We start from the raw sequence: 16,272 nt of genomic DNA on the forward strand, positions 1-16,272 counted from the left end.
GATGATTCCTCCATCTCTAACCAATGAGGGAGGAAAAGAAAGAGGAAGAAAAAAAAAAAAAGGAAAGAGTCTTCGTGTGGTCAGTCACCGGATGGTCCTCTCTTTGGGGGAAAAAAATTTTCTTCGGGAAAAAAATGAGCGGAGTGTTTATGTCAACTACATATTCCCCTAGATACGAATTTGTGACCACAAAATTCCTTACACAAATTCGGATCTACAGGGTATATACAGAAGACAGACAGATCTTCTTGGCCCAGAAATTTTCCAGTTCTCCTACTTTCCGTGCCTTCTTCGTTTGGGGTGTGGTTTCAGTGCTTTGATTTTATTTCATTTTGTTATACGTGTGAGCTCTGGGAGCAGGAAAAGCCACTGCGGGTCCATTTTGGGGATTACAAGCTTTTCAACTCTCTTTCTCTTCTATCAGAGAGAAATAGAAGCAGCCGGTCCCGCAAAGGGACGCGAACCTCGGGGCCGCTGCGCAACCCTGGGCGGCGCATGAATTATGAGATGTAAACATTAGCTAAGCACAAAAGGAGGAAGGGTCATCCCGAGGCTGCAGCGAAGTCAGAATCAGGCCCTTCTGGGTGCCCTCGCGCCCCTCCCCTCCCCCCAGGACTTTTATTTTTTTTTAAAGAAAAACAAAACCCCGATCGGCTCCTCCGTGCCCCTCACAGCCTTTAGTTCGCCATCAAACGAATATCTAGATATTTTCCAAGGCGCCTCTCGGTGAAGGGAGGAGGAAGAGGCGGCTGGGTGTGAAGGAGGTGTCATAAAAGTCCTTTTGGAAAAATTCAATGGTAAAAAGAGAGAGAAACAGCTGTAAAGAAAAATGCTGGGAGACCAAACAGATGGGGCCCCGGATATTTAATGACGGGCAATTCTGTTTACAACCTGAGAAAAAGATCAAAGGCGTTTCATTTCCGAATGAAGGGCAATGAGGAACCATAAAAAATGCAGCCAGATGATATTCCGACCCCTCCCAACCTCCTGTACCTCCTGGGGCCAGAAAAGGGGGATAACCCCTGAAGTGTATGGAGGAACCCCATTTCCCCCACCTCCTTAGCCCCAGGCAGGGTCTCTCTGTCTAAATTTGCTCATTCTGCCACCTGCTAGGGTCTCTGGCAGTGGGACCAAAATGGGGATCTGGTAAACCTGAGGGAATCTGGGGTTTCCAAATGAACTTCCCGAGGGTCCCAGTAACCACTGAATTTATCAAACTGGGAGACTGGGATTTGGCTGGAGGGAACTGAGTCCTAGACTAAATGCTGAGACCCTCACAGGGTGAGGGGAATTGGCATGGAGAAAGCCTCCACCTTGCCCAGACTCCCTAAGCCATCTCCCTGAGAAATACTTGCATCCCTAGTGAGCCAGTCAGAACGGTATCAGTTTCATTAACAAATACAGCAACAACACAAAAAACAACCCTCTAACCACAACATTGCAGAAGTCTCTGCCCAGCCCCAGTCCTGGGACCCTTGCAGGTGGGTAGGAGGAGTGCTCCCTCCCACTTGCCAGAAACTAGGTCCAGAGACCGGTTCATTTTTCCATCCCAAATCTAGATTGCCAATTTTGGCCTCGGGCCTGATTTCTAACACCAACACTCTCCCAGCCAGGCTGACTTGCATGTATTTGGAAAATTTCTCTCTCTCTCTCTCTCACTCTCTCTCTCTCACTCTCACACACACACTTACTTATATTTTAATTATCTTTGCCAAGAGAGGGTCCAATAGACCCCCATCTGGGCACCTAAGGAGACTAGAGTCTGGCCCTGGGCCCACGGACAAAATGCCTGGGTCGAACCCCCACCAGCCCCCCAGCGTCAAGCAGGGATCTTTCCAAGTCTTGTCTTGTCAAAGGCCACTTAGTCAGGGGTTCCAGGACCCATTCCAACAGGCCAGGCCCCTCCCCCACCCCATACCTCCTGTCCTCCTCAACTCGCTTGCTCTCTGAAACCCGTCCAACTCAGTCGGCTTTTCGGAATTTTGGGAGGGCCGCTAGGCTGGCCACCGGGCCTCTCTGCTGCTCTACACTTCACAAAGGATGCAGCCCAGGTGCTCGGAGCACCCCAAGAGAGAGGTATGGGAGGCAGAGCCACTGCGGGGCTGGGTATGGCTGATCCTAGGGACAGAGCGCAGAGATTTTTCTCCGCTGCGCGCAGGGAGCCGCCACCTGCCCGTCCCACCGCGGCGCCGCAGACCCCCACCCAGCCGAGCGCAGCCGCGATGGGTGGGGGACAAGGTTTCTCAGCGACTCCCCGGACGGACTGCACCAAAACCAGAGTCCGCCTCTCCCCTCCACCCCCAAAAGAATCCGAACACGAGTACTTATATAATAAAAATAAGAAAAAGCAAGGGCTCTTGCGCGCGCGTCCCGAGCCACCTCCCCTGCGCTCCCGGGTCGTTGGCTCGCCGGCTCGCCGGCCGCCTTCCCCTGGCAGCCACAGGTTGCTAAAGTGACCTCTCGCTGCTCAGCCTCCGCTGTCCCAGGCGCGCCCCGCCCGCACCGAATCATCTACCTTTTGTCGCCAGGGAGAGAGCACAGAGCAAGGGAGGGACAGAGCGAAGGGCCGAGGAGGCGAGCCCCAGCCGGTCGGCGCACCGGAGGCCGCACGGAGGAGTGGAAGGCCCAGGAGGGAGCGGGCAAGAGTACTCACCGCGAGGCTCCCCGCGCCCTCCGGCCGCACACCCGCCCGCGGGCCCGCTCGGCCGCAGATGAGCTCGCTCTCCTCCACTATTGTGTGTCCGGAAAACCGAACCGCGGCTGCGGCCACAGCCGCTACGGGCCCCCTTGGAGGCCGGAACAAGACTTTTTTTTGATGTGTTTTTGTTTTTGAAGCGCAAGTTTTCGTATTAATCTCATACTTTGGCAGTCTTTGTTAAACAGCTAGGCGCGTCACGAGGCTCTCGAACATTTTAATAATTTTTAGACGCCGTGACCTACGGTTCACCCCTCTCCGGGCCTCCCCCACGAGCAGGCAGTTACTATAATATGCTCGCACAGTTCGCTCGGTCATATTGAATTTTGCGCAGGTCATTACTTGGGAGAAAAATGACGGAGCAGGAATTTGATTCAGCTCATCCTCTCCAGCTCGACTTTTTGCCAGAACCTTCTCTTCCCTTCACCCAACCCCCACCCCCAAAAAAGTCCAGGGCGCGGAGGTCTCAGCCTACCCCACCTCTGCCTTTGATATTCAATCATTCCTATTTTCTCCATTCTGGTTCCCTGGGCAAAGTGGGAGAGCGTAGGATTCCATAGCGTTTCCCTTTGGGGCCTGTGAGGGAGGATGGCACCTGGAGAAGTGGAACTGTGGCCTAGGGACTCTGGGTCCCAAGAGCAGGCCGAGCTAGAGCCCCCTTCCCTCCTGCCTTCCCTATTGAAAGGCTGCATTGGCAGGGCCTGTATCCCTGCCCCCTTGTGTACTCTATCTGCCTTATTCCCTCCCCCAGTGCCAGAGATATCCCATTTCTGGCCACACTTTGGAGGTTCCAGGGCTCCCAGGAAGAAAGACTCCTGCACCTCCTGGGGCTGAGATTTGGTCCCCAGGCCAGCACATCTGGGGAAGACAGAGAGAATCCTGAGACAGAAGCTGGATAGTGCTGGTCAAAGCAGGGGGGACTTGGTTTTCAGAGGCTTTCATATCCCTTTAAAAACAAAACAATACACCCTCCCCCTAATTTTTGTTTAAAACCACTTCTCATCTATACAGTAACTCTTCTGCCTACCCCCATCACCCCCACAAGGAGGGACAGAAGCAAAGCAAGGAGACATTAAAAATACTCAGAGATTTTCTTTGGTTTGTCTCTCAAGGATTAGAATTCTTGGGCTGTCAAAACAACACATTTTCCCCCTTTCTCCAGCCTCCAAGGGACCAGCAGAGGTAGGTCAGATGACCTACCCTTCCACCCAGTTTAAGTCAAGGGGGAGGGTCTGCAGGGAGATATCCCTCTAGTACAACGAGGTAGAGGTGGGAGAGAACATCCCAAGGCACTCAGTTTGGCCTAGGATGGCAGAGGGCTCTCTTTCCCCAGCCTGAGGCCCCTCCAGCCCAGGCCCTTTGGCTGCTCCAGGCTATGCCACAGAACCATAAATTGGCTAGCATTCTGTCCTGGAAAAGGAGGAAAAAGAGACAGAGGAGGAAGGTCTCCAGTTCAGCCTTTGACCTCTACCTCTTCTGGACCTCAAGAATTCCTTCCTGGCCTGACTTCTTAGGGCAACTTGTCTCAAGGCTGAATAGAAATAGGAACCCGCACCCAGTTGGTTTAGTCAAAAACTGGAGCAAATTGATTTGAAATTTGACATTAAGTTGCTGTTTCTTCTGGCCGTATTTCAAAAGGCGTCTTTATGAAAACTCTCAGGTCCTCTCTATTCCGGCAGGACCAACACCCACAGCGCACCTCCGATATCCAATGCTTGGAAGAGAATATGATGACATTTCATAACACGGCAAACAGTCATTTAAAGACCAAAAATAGGCATATGCCCTGGTGGTGTAATTACAGTCTCTGTAAACACTTACTTACGAGCTAAGCCTAATGCATAGATTCAAGGTTCATTTCAGGTCGCTTGTTTCAACTCCAGTTAAAAAGATCTCTGTGAGGCCATTCAGTATTTTTCCTTCTCATTTCCCCTCCCTCCTCCAAATAGGAAGAGAGGGATTCTGGATGAACATACAAGTGGAGGTTTGGGAGAGAGTGCGAGAATTAGCAAGCCAACCTTCTTTCAATATTCAACTTCTTAAACCCAAGCAATTTGGAAAGAGGAATGCGAGTTTAGAAACCCTCTAGTCCTGGCCCACAGTCACGGACTCCAGCTGCCTGGACCCAGCCTGGGGTTAGGAATCCTTGAAGAACAGGTCTGCCTGAGGGATAGGGGGAGTCGGGGGAATCAGCTGTTTGGACCCTTTATGGGAGGCAAGGTGGGGCTGATATTGGTGAGAATCAGGCCTTCACCTTGGAAGCCTTCTTTGGCCCCATCTAACGTCCTGCAAGGACGCGTGGGTAATTGGATTTTTTTAATGTGTGCGGCTGGGTAGGTTTTAATTAAATTTTATATGGTGACTCAAAGGTTATCTTTGGGAGAGAAAATTGCGCAGAGGACTGGCCATGCCCCCAGCACTCTTGTGCAGCTCCCCACCCCACCAGCTTGGGGGTTTTGGAGAAGGGTTTCTCTCCTACCCCAGTTTCTCCTTCCCCAGATATCTGCCTCTCCTTCCCAGTTCTGCTCCCCCACTCCCCAAACACACAAGTCTTCCTTACCTCCAGCACCCCTTGTTCCCTCTCTTTCTCTCTGGGCTCACACAGCCTCCTCCCCTTGCCCAGACCGCCCCCACTGCTAGACGCCTCCGCCCGCTCACGCACGCTGTAAACTTTTGACCCTCCAACTTTGCGACCCTTCTGGCAATAACACTGGCCTCACAGCCCAGGGTCTCATTCTGCTGCGCTGGCTGCAGAAACCCAAGCGCAAAACGCCTTCCGTGCCCCTCCCCCCCCGCCACCCTCCCCCCCCCCCGCCACCCTCCCCAACCCTCCATGAAGGGCCTTAGATCTGAGGAAGAGGAGTCTTTTGATTATTAAATCACTCTTTGGGAAAAGACATCGCCCCACTTCCCGCATCGACCCCACTTCCCGCATTTCCATGGGTATCTCATGTGGAGTCCCTGGAAAAGCTTTTGATGACCCACCCGCTCCGGTCTTGTCCCCCCGTGGGGCCCCTGTTGCTGGGTGTGGGGACCTAAGGGGTGGGGTACGGCGCATTGGCTGACCTGGAGAAGGGAGTTTCTGGGGTGAAGACTGGAGAGAGCTTGGAGCAAGGGTTCCTTGAGAGCGGAGGGGGCCACAGTTCCCAAAGGGCTGGATAGAGAGAGAGCTCAGTGTCCAGGCCATGCGAGACCCAGCGGGCCCGGGGCCACCTTGCACGGCCGCTCGCTGGCGCCTCCGAGGCCCCAGCCTGGCTGTGAACTTGGTCTAAGGCGGACTCTACTGGCAGCTCGGGGACGTTACAGCCTCTGCCTCTCGGCCAGCGCAGCGGCCGCACCGGCGACCTGCGCTCTTTCGGTTTTCCTTGCGCCCAAATATCCCCTCCCAGGACCCCACCTCTCACAGGGAAGGGTTCGTTCCTCCTTCCCTAGGGACCTTTTAGGGGTCACAAAACAGAAGAGAGCGAATTAGAGAGAAACACAGAGAAGAGAACAAGTCTGCAGAAGCTCCAAAATATAAGGATTATCCTGCATCTCGCCTTCTAGCCCCAAGGGGAGACGTTCCCACATGCTGGCACTTTCCCTCCACTTTCCCCCCAGATGCTGCCTTCCAAGCTGAACCCATTCTCCTCCCACCTAGTCTTGAGTAAGCAAGCTGGACTGGGGCCTGTGAGGTCCCTTTGCTCCCTAGACGCATTCATCCCTACCCCACGGGGCGCGGAGGTCAGGGATGGCAACAATCAAGGGCAGCCTCAGTGCTCAAGAGGCCACAGCCAGGCCGAAGCTACGTGGGCTCAGCCTGATTCCAGGCGGAGAGCAGGGCCAGACAGCGGCCGGCCAGCCTGGGAGCCGTTTCCAGGGAAGAGAGGCTAGAAGATGCTGCAGAGAGTGCATTTCCTCTTCAAGAGGAAATTTGGGAAGACAAGAGACAGGACGGAAGATGCCTAAGACAGAGAAAAGGAGGGAGGAAAAAAAGGTAGGGGAGAGATTAAAACTTGGAAAGGTGGAGATATTCCGGTCCGACAGGTCCTCAATTGCCCGATGTCCAATCTCTCCAGTCTCCTAAATTCCCCACTTCCCCCCTGGGAGCCCGCAATCTGCCTCTCAGTAAATTCGCCAAAAGGAAGAACGAAAAATCGAAAAATCGGCCTAAACCTGTCGGCATGCCGGGCCCGGCCCTGGCCAGAGCGGCGGACGTGGCGGCGTCGCGGCCCGAGGCGCGTAATGTATGCGGCAGCGGCCCGGAGCCCCAAGCAGGCCGGCGCTCGGCCCGTCTGCTGACCTCTGCGTGATCCCGGACTCTATGAATTATTGATGAGATATGAGCGTTGATTTCCCCTTTCAGGATGCAAACTCCATTATATTGTTAAAATGGCGATTTAATCGTTGAGAATAGCTTTGGTGTGGGTTTTTTCCCCCCAACTCATTTGCGCCTCCTTCCTTTTCATTTAACTGTCTTAATTAAATCCTTTAACAGATTTTAATCACTTTTTGGAGGGAGGGGTAAGAGGAAGGGAAAGCCAACGCTACTACCACCACCACCGAACACTAAAAACAAAACAAGCCCCCAAGCCATCAAAAGCTTCTACCTTGGGGAAGTTGGAAGGAAGGTGGGGAGGAGTCCTTAAGCCAGAAAGGACGGCCTGGGAGCATCCACCAAAGGATCCCTCCAACCAAGGGCAACCTAGGTCTGGCAAGGAAGAGTCAGGCCTGCGAGATGTTTAATTCCATCCGAGAAGATCTGTGCGTGTATACTGACTGTCGGCAGTAAGACCCACTTGCCCCTGCTGAGAAGCGCGGGGACTTCAAGCCTGGGGAAGGCCACACGATTCTCTAGTGGGGAAGGACTCCCCAATCTGGGCCCCAGGGGCACTTAGGGAGAAATGTTCATTTTCCTGAAGGGGCCCCCATTTCTTCCCTCCCCCCCCCCAAGCAGCTCAGTTTCTAGGCCGGTGTCTGGGTTAATTAATATGGATGTGTAACAGCACTGCCGCAATCGATAAATCCTGCTGTGGGCAGATCCCAGCCTCGAAATCTGATTACTTCTAGAAACTCCAAAAATGGAGAGAGTGACCCTAAAGGATGGGAGGGGTTCTTCCCAGCTCTGTCCTCCTTGGTTGATCCAGTTGGTCCCCAAGCTGAAAAGCCCACGCAGGGGAGCCTCTTCCTCTCTACGCTGGAAGGGACTGAGTTTAGGAGATTGTTCTAAGTGACCTGTCTTCTCTCTTGTTCCAAATCCTTGGCTTCTGCCCCAGCATCCAGACCCCAAGGATAAAGGAACCAGGCCAGGAGAGGAGCTTGCCCTGGGATCTTGCCCCCAGCCCCTGCCCCCCACCCCCAGTGAACACATTCTCACAGCCAGGGAAGGGTTAAGTGTCCCCGCTGCAGTTATGGAGAGGAAGCCGATGAAATATGGGCGCTCGGAACTCCAGGGCCGGCTGGCTTTCCTGTTTACACTTCTTTATACTTCCTCCCACCCCGTGCGCAGAGAAACAAAACAAAACAAAACAAAATAACCAAATCAAACAAAAACTCCAAAATCAAATTGTCTGCCGAGAGGTGGTCAGGAAAGCCTCGGAGGGAAAAAGGCAATGGCAGCCTTAATCCCTGACCGCCTCCTCGGCCCGGCCCAGGTGGAGGGTGCTGGGTGGCTGGGTGGTTGGGTGACCTGGCGGCAGGATCTGGCTGGAGGGGGCTAGCCTGGAACTTACAAGGTTGAGGCCTGGACCCAGCCAGGGAGGGGAAGCAGGTGGGTGGGGAGGGAGAAAGGGGTCTTCCAAATTGAGGGGCAGCTTTCCCAGAGAATGTCTTGGGAAGGCAGGAGGGGAGGGCACGGGTCTGTGGTGAAGCAAGAGTTCCTTTGCGCCAGAAACCCCTTCTCATCTCTCCCCCCTCCCCCAACACATCCTTGTTGGGTTTCAAGGGAGACCATTGCCCAGAGAACCCGAAGCAGGGAAGAGGAAAAGCAGTGAGGCAGTCTTCTCAAGGAACCGCTTAGAGCAGGAGGAGACCCTTCAAGGGTTTTGAACTCTGGGGCGGAAGTGGGCACCCCCCCATCTCCCCCCCCCCCCCGGCCGGGGCTGCTCTTCGCCATTCCGGAAAATCTGTCTAGATATGCCCAGCAGATGTCCCGGGGCCGCCAGCCGCACACATTCTTTATCAGAGTTTGCAGAGCTGACATCGAAGGGGGCAAAAAAAAAAAAATCTTCAGGGGCAGGCCTGATGGTCTGGGGTTTCTGCAAGTGGGCAGCAACATTGAAGGGAGGCCAGGGCACACGGGAATGGGGGTTCCCAGGAGGCCCCAGGTCAGATTCTGCCCCTGCTGCACCCTTCCTCTGCACCTTACTCAACTCATTCGCCTTGTCCAGAGTGGAAGCCTGTGGGAGCTGTGCCTCCAGACTGTATTGGTATCTTAAATGATACTGGGGACCCTCTAGGAGCTGACCAGAGTCTCCTTTCCAAGGAATACAAATGCCTCATCATTCCTGGGGGGATTCATCTTCAAATCAGGGTGAGGACCCCACGCTCTCTGTCCTCCCTGTGCAGGTTCTCCTGTAAGTCAGGCCTGGGCAGAGACTGGAGAGCTCAGGGAACAGAGAATGGCTGCAGGGAAGAGAGGAGAGAGGCAGAGAGTGCAGATGTCCTTCCACGGGAAATGGGGGGATTCTCGTGGCCCTCCCCTTGTCCCAAAAATCAGAAGCTCCTTAAGGTGCCACATATCCAATTCTAGGGACTAGTCACAGGACTTGGTAAGCTAAATCAAGAGAAGGAGGACTGGCAAAGGCAGGAGTAATGCGGTGGTAGACCCCATGGGTCTTAAAATCGGGGGTCAGTTTGGTAGAAAGGAGGCCTCTGGTTTTTAGAAGAGGGTGATTTACCCTTGGAAAATAACAGGCCCCCTGGGGGTCAAATGATGAAATCCCTCTGGTTTGTGGTGCCACAGAAACAAAGGGGCTTTTAAGGGTCTGGTAGGGAGAGAAGAAGAGGGAGGGAGAGGAGAGGAAAGAGAGAACCTCTCTGATTTTTCTCTCCTGCTCCTGAGTCCCTGTTTTTCCTCCAGATAGTTGGGGGTCTGTGTTCTTGAGCAAGTTTTATTTATGGAGGGCCTGCCAGGAATCTGCTGAAACACCTAACCCCTCCAGGCAAGGGAAGAAGCTCTCCCCTTCCCCCCACTCCTGGCCAGGAATTAGGTTTGGAATTTGAGGGGATGGTGCCCCTCTGACCCTCCCCAGAGCCAAGCAGAAGGGCTGCCTTGGAATTAACAGGCCGAAGCTAGGTGCACAAGCACCGCACTCCCCATCCTGGGTAACCCTGATGAGGCCATGGAGCAACGGAAGGTACCCCCTTTCATAGGGTTCAAAAATCTGAAAACCAGAGAGAGCCCCAGTGCCAGGCAGGCCACAGCAGCCGCATTAGCCTTCCCCGTGCTTTTTCTCAGCTCAGATGTATCCAGATAAAAGTGCCCAGCGGCGCGCCCCCACACACCCCTGACAAATGAATGTCATAAAGTTTCTTTCCTGGGGGTGGAGAGATGTCTGCCTGAAGACATCCAGCAGTGAAGTGGCCCCCCACACGGGGCCCCTCTTTCAGGACGACACACCCTTCCCTCTTGCCCCCTAAATTTCCAAGGACACTGAAGGAACCTACACAAGCCCTTCTCCCCCACAAAGAGTCAGGCACGCCTGGGAATAAAAACCAGGCGCCCCAACCGCCGAGGCCTTACAGAAATGAGAGCCCCCACTTCAGACACCCAGCCCACCAGAACTTGGTGCAGAAAGCAGACGAAATGTCCCCCACTGGCTATCCGAACAGCCCTGCCGCCGGAGGCAAAATGTCCTGCCCCAGTTCCAAGCCCCAAAATTGCAGGGGGAGAAAGCGAAAGCTGGAAGCCACTTACCGCGGGAGTGCCGCCACCGCCTTCTGGGCTGGGAGAGCGCTCAACCTACCTCTGCCCCCTTCCCCACCACAGCGAGCAGTTAAAGTGTCACTTAACATTCTGGAGAATGTGAAATATACCGCGCGGTGTCAACTCCCCAAAACCATAAAACTAACTTTATGGACCTCACGTGACTTTCTCGAGCCAGTGAGGGGTATCTGTCTGACTTCTCGGCGATTTTTACGATCTAACTTCGAGATAAAACCCCTATCCATTTGACATCTAAATGTCATAGCGACTTTTGGGATAGTTTGCTATGGACAAAGGGGGACAAAGTCAAGGGGTGAGGGGGAAGGAGGGCCCAGTAGAGCCTCTACGACCCTTGGCTGCCTCCTCACCAGCTTCCCCCTCCCCCCAAGTCCTGTAAGAAGTTGGGCCAAGCTGGAAGGGATTGACCGGGTAAGTGTCCAGACTTGACTCTTGCACTCAGGGTGAAGGCGGACTTGGATGGAGGAGGACTGGGCCCTAACCCTGGGCCACTCGGGCTGGCAGGGGGAACCAGGGGTCTTCCAGGAGGGACCCCAACTCTTAACCAAGAGGGAAGGTCAGTTGGGCCCCTGGAGAGGGGGAGCCCTTGATAAGTACAGAGAAGACTGAGGTTGAGAGGAAACCTTTGAAATTGAGCTGATTTTTTTTTTTTTTTTTTTTTTTTTTGGTCTAAGTGGGTGGTGGAGCTGAATTGGGGTTTGGGCCGGCGAGGGGAGGCTGGGCAGGCCTGTACCACTCCCAAAAGGCCAGGAGCCTCCTGCCCAGGACTTAGGCCCACATTACTTTCCCTGAAGAGGTTTCCAGAGGCTTTTCTGGCTGGCTGGTGGAAGGCCAGGGTAGAGTCCAGCTCACCCCCTCCCTTGCCCCAGCCCCACATGGGATTTCTGGGCCTCTCAGTCCCCCAGACATGAAAGCCAATCCCCTGGCCCAAGCACCGGCTGACCAAGGGAGGGATGTAGGTGGCTGAGAGGGGCTACTGGTGAGCATCCTGCTTTCCCTTCCCTTCACCCCAGATCTGTCAAGAGTGGTCTAGGGTGTGCCCAGTGATGGGACAGACAGGCCCCCAGAGAAAAGACAAGTGGAAGGGCAGTGGCGTAGGGGAAACATTTATTTGACTTCAAGGAAAGCTACAAATACCAAAAGCGAATCACTGAGACAGGCCCGGCAAAGGCAAAGACAGATTTCACACGTAGCACGGATCCACTCGCTCACTACAAATGGTCTTGGAAGCGAAATGGGGGGGGAGGGGATGGGTCTGACCCAGACCATCCCCATATTTACAAGCTTTGGGCCCTCTACTCCAGACCCATGGATTCACAGAGAAATACACAAGACATTTTACACTGAGGATTATTTTTGTTTCTGTACAAGTACACTCCCAGGCCAGGCCAGGCCTTGCGGGGCCTACCCAGGCAGCAGGAACTTAACTCTCACGGTTTACCTTCCCTCTTCTCCATATCACCACTTTGGTCCTCCCGGGCCCCCTTCCCACCCTCAGACCAAGCCACTGGGAGACTTGGGCCTGGGGGGTAGGGGAGGGAGGAGGAGGAGGAGGGTGGAAAGAGACAGTCATGGACTCCATCTCCGAGGCCAGCTCAGCTGGGCCCCGTCGCTGCGGCACGACCCCACCTCAACAGCTGCCCCTTAGAGAAGTTTCAAGCTGAAACTCAAAATACAGCGACCATCCTTTTATAAATAAGTTAGAAGAACACAGATAGGGAGGGGAAAGTTCACATTAAACATGCGAGTTTCTTTCTGTCCTGGGGGAAGGAGTGCAACCACAGACACGAACATTCAGAAACACTGGCGGATTTGGGGTGAGTGGAGGGGCGTGGGGAGCAGGGAGGGAAAATAATAATTATCATTATTATTAACAATAATAACAAGATTAACCAGTCCAGGAGAAAGGGGAGCCACAGGAAGACCTAAGACCAAACGAAAAATCGTAACACAAGGCCGGGGCAAGGCAGGCTCGTGGGAACCGGTCCCCAGCGGGCAGTGGCAGCGCAGGGAAGGCTTGGAGGGGCCAGGGCTGGGGGCAGCAAGGGCTCTTGGGCCACCCAGGGCTCCTCCAGGCAGGCTCAGGGCTGGAAGGCGCTGCCGGCTGTAGCCAGGCTCATACTTTTCAGTTTGTTGTCTTTCTTCCACTTCATGCGCCGGTTCTGGAACCAGATCTTGATCTGGCGCTCGGACAGGCAGAGCGCGTGGGCGATCTCGATGCGCCGCCGCCGCGTCAGGTAGCGGTTGAAGTGGAACTCCTTCTCCAGCTCTAGGGTCTGGTAGCGGGTGTACGCGGTCCGGGCCCTTTTCCCGTCCGGCCCGGTCATATCTGGAGCAGACAGAGTAGAGCCGCGAGGCAACGTTATTCCGGTTAAGGGAGGGGGCACTGGATGGGAGAGGGGCGTGGAGCAGGACCCAGGCGTCCCCGGCACCCAGCTCCCAGCAGCTCCAATCCTCCCCACTCCAGACGCCCGCATCCGAGCTCGCTCCTACACCCCCTTCCCCTGCAGCCCCCACTTCTGCCGGCAGTGAATGCGCCCGGCTTTGTCTCTTGCTCCCTCCCTGTGCCTCACCCTTCGCTGGGCTCAGGCGGCCGCTCGCCCCGGGAGGGAGGAGAGCGGCTGCACTTTTGCCCTGGAGAGCTCGTTTTCCCTGCTCTCCCCTTCTCTGCTAGCAGTAGCCTCAAAATTTCGGGGGGTAAGCAGGACCCTTCCCCACGTTACAAAAACCCCCATCCTTCATCCTATAGCTAGTACAGCTGGCGAATAAAACCTTAGCGCAAGCTGGAGACAAATGATTAAAAATACTCCTCCCCAGCTAAAGACCTAGACCTTCTTTGGCTCTATCCCCCGAGCTGTGAGGACCCTCTTAGAGACTTCTCCCCCTCTGGAAAAAAAATAAATCTATATTTGAGGAGAAGCCAAGCTCTCCTCGCCTAGCGCCCCCCCCACACCTCCCCAAACGCAGAGAAGGAAAGCCGAGGAGACAAAAAAGGGAGCGAAAGCGAGAATTACCATGGCTGATGTGAAGCTTCCTCATCCAGGGGAATATCTGCGGAGTCTGCCCCTCGGGCGCGGCTGTGGAGGTGGCCATGGGCTCTGGCTGTGCCCGAGCTAGGCTCGGGCTGCTTAGCTGGCTCGCCGCTTCCTCAAGCTCCGAGGACGCGCTGGCCTCGTCTATTTCGGTGAAATTGGCGCTGGAGCTGGCCGGGGTCGCCTGGTCGGAGGGGGACGAAGCAGAGGGCTTGGCGCCGTGGCTGTCGCCGTTGGTGCAGGGCAGGGACTCGGGCGAGGACAGGGAGCAGCTCGACGCCGCTTGCCTGAAGCGGGGCTCCTGGGCGGGCGCGGGGAAGGCGCGCGAGCTCTCGCCCACCGCCCCAAAGTGGCTGGAGGAGGCCGAGGAGCGGTTGACGCTGAGGTCCATCCCATTGTAATTGTAGCCGTAAGAGCCGGTGTGCATGGCAGCGGGATCCCTGTAAGAGCCGCTCAGAGAGCTGCCACTGCCATAATTTAGCAACTGATAGTCCGGGCCATTTGGATAACGCCCCGAGAAGGAGTTTACAAAGTACGAGCTCATTTGGGTGATTTTGGAGGGCTTGATTTGTGGATCGTGGTCGTTATAACCCTGTGCTTCACGATTTATGATGTATTAATGAATTATAGCGATGCACTGTACTTCGTTTTGCTATGTATGCGGCCAAATATGGGGGGGGGGTTGGAAGGGGGATGGGGGGGCGTTAGGGAATCACGTGCTTTTGTTGACCAGTCGTAAATTCTCGCTGATGACCTCAAGAGGTAATTCATGCTCTATGGTTACAAATAATGACGATCCGAGAATCGTTAGGGCCGATTCAATGCGAGCCTCCGAGAGAGGGGGAAAAACCGAGAAGGGGGAGAAACAGGGAGAAGGTTGGCGGCGGCCTCTGAGCAGAGCGCGCCACCTCCCGGCGATTGGCGGGAGCGCGGGCCGCAGACTGCCATGGCGGAGACGGCTGCCTCCCTGCTGGCTCCCTGCAACCGCCGGGCGAGAAAGAAATCCGGGCTGGGCTCACCCGCAGAGTTGAGTCTTTTAGAGGAGGGACCCACTTGAGCCTTTACCCACTTTTCTTGGGAGTGGGGTTAGGCTATCTGTGCCTTTCCCCCTGTCATTATTATTATTGTTGTTATTATTGTTATTATAATTATTATTATTTTCACTCTGGATGAGAGGATCAAAAATTGAGTTGCTCTTCCCTCACTTGAGCTTTGCAAGTCTCCAAGCTGGGGGCGGAAATGGGGGGGAGGGCTGGAAGATGTGTGTGAAAAACAATTACGGCAACGCGTTTCCCCGCGACCTCGGCCTGGCCTGCTTCCTGTCGGGGCTGCAGTGGCCCACGCATAGCATCCAGGCCGAGGGTTCCACGGAGAAGCTTTCACTTCTCCGCCCCTTAGAAGTTTGGAATGCTCTTCCCGACTTCCTCCTCCTCCTTAGGTCAGGCCCGGAGAATGGCAAAGCAGGACAGGGACCCCAGAGGATGTGCAGGGCTGGGGCGAAGCGGCCTAGTTGCCGGGGAGAAACGGTGGCAATGACAGGCTGGGGTTTGGGGTTCTGAGAGTTGGGGATCAAGGCAAGACCCTTTCCCCTCGTCATCAGATGCCCGCTATTGCCTTGGGAGGCCCACTCGAGCGAGGGCCCTCGCTGACGTCTGAGTAGTTTCAGAATTTGCCCGGCGGCCCACATCTTCCCTGGAAAGGGGTTCCGAGGACCAGCGGCGCCTTGCTGAGCGCGCTGGGCGGCCAGAGACCACCGCAGCTGGGCTCCTTCTGCCGGGCGGCTATTTTCTTTAAAAATAGAAAAGGGAGAGAGAGGGAGGAGGAAGAAAGGAAAACAGTGTCCGCAGCTTGCCGCCTGGGTGAGGGTGGGGGTGGGGAGAGAATGGGTCGTTTTTTGGTTGAGGGGATGAGACCAAACCGCCGCATCACCTGGCCTCCTGCCCTCAGGTCTCCAAAGAGCAGGGGAAAGTCGTGCCCTTCGCCCCGTGCCAGCCGGGCCGCCTCGAATTCCCCTACTTGTCGCTGAGCTCCTGCTTGAGGCAGGAAGGGGCGCCTGGTGCCTTCAGCTGCGGGGCGGAGAGACACCGGTGGCCCCGATTTAGTCTCCGGAGCCACAGGCCGGGAGCCGAGGGCCAAGGCTGGCGGAGATCAGGCCATGTGGGCAGGCCAGAGGCTGCGGGCCTCGCGAGTGTGAGGACAGAAAGGCGCTGCTCGGGCGCGAGACCCGCCTGGCTGTCTCTGCAGGGGCTCCGGGCTCGGGGCCTCGGCGATGTCCCTCGTGCCACGGACAAACAAGGAAAAGCTTAGAGAATGAGAGGGAAACGGCCCTCCTCCGTCCCCCAAGTCTGCACCAGGAGACGCTGTTGGGAGCCTCAGTACTGGCGAGGTGCAGCGCCGGAGCCTGGGCGGACCGCCCCGGCCTTTATCTCCACTGTAACTTCCGAATCGTGTCGGGCCCGCCGGGCCGACCAGGGCTCCTGCCTTTGCTGCGGAGTTTCTGGCACTGGGACGCTCGGGTGGCCTTGGGGTGGGGGAGTGGCAGGGGAGGAGCAGAGGTGACCCAGCGGCGAGTTTTTATGTCTTTATTATTATTATCATCATTATTAATAATATTAATATTA

The 16,272-nt window shown here is 55.3% G+C and overlaps 1 protein-coding gene across 2 annotated transcripts in view; it reads right to left on the reverse strand.

Moving 5' to 3' along the window:
* The window catches only part of HOXB5 (homeobox B5), a 22,193-nt gene extending 5,969 nt beyond the window's left edge, over nt 1-16,224 (reverse strand). Inside the window, exons 1-2 of one of the 2 annotated variants that reach the window (XR_015721300.1) lie at nt 13,634-16,224; nt 10,593-12,948 (exon numbers count right to left, since the gene is read on the reverse strand). Coding sequence is in view for 1 of the 2 variants with exons in the window: in XM_045813791.2 (XP_045669747.2) it covers nt 12,701-12,948; nt 13,634-14,195 (810 nt within the window). In the remaining variant the exon portion in view is untranslated. Of the gene's footprint in view, nt 1-48; nt 12,949-13,633 lie in introns of those variants that run through there. The other variant, XM_045813791.2, reaches the window with a different exon arrangement.
* Between the last annotated feature and the right edge of the window lie 48 nt (nt 16,225-16,272).

The sequence above is a fragment of the Ursus americanus genome, chromosome 23, assembly GCF_024610735.1.
Source record: "Ursus americanus isolate L20-20 chromosome 23, mUrsAme1.1.p, whole genome shotgun sequence".
Lineage (NCBI taxonomy): Eukaryota > Metazoa > Chordata > Mammalia > Carnivora > Ursidae > Ursus > Ursus americanus.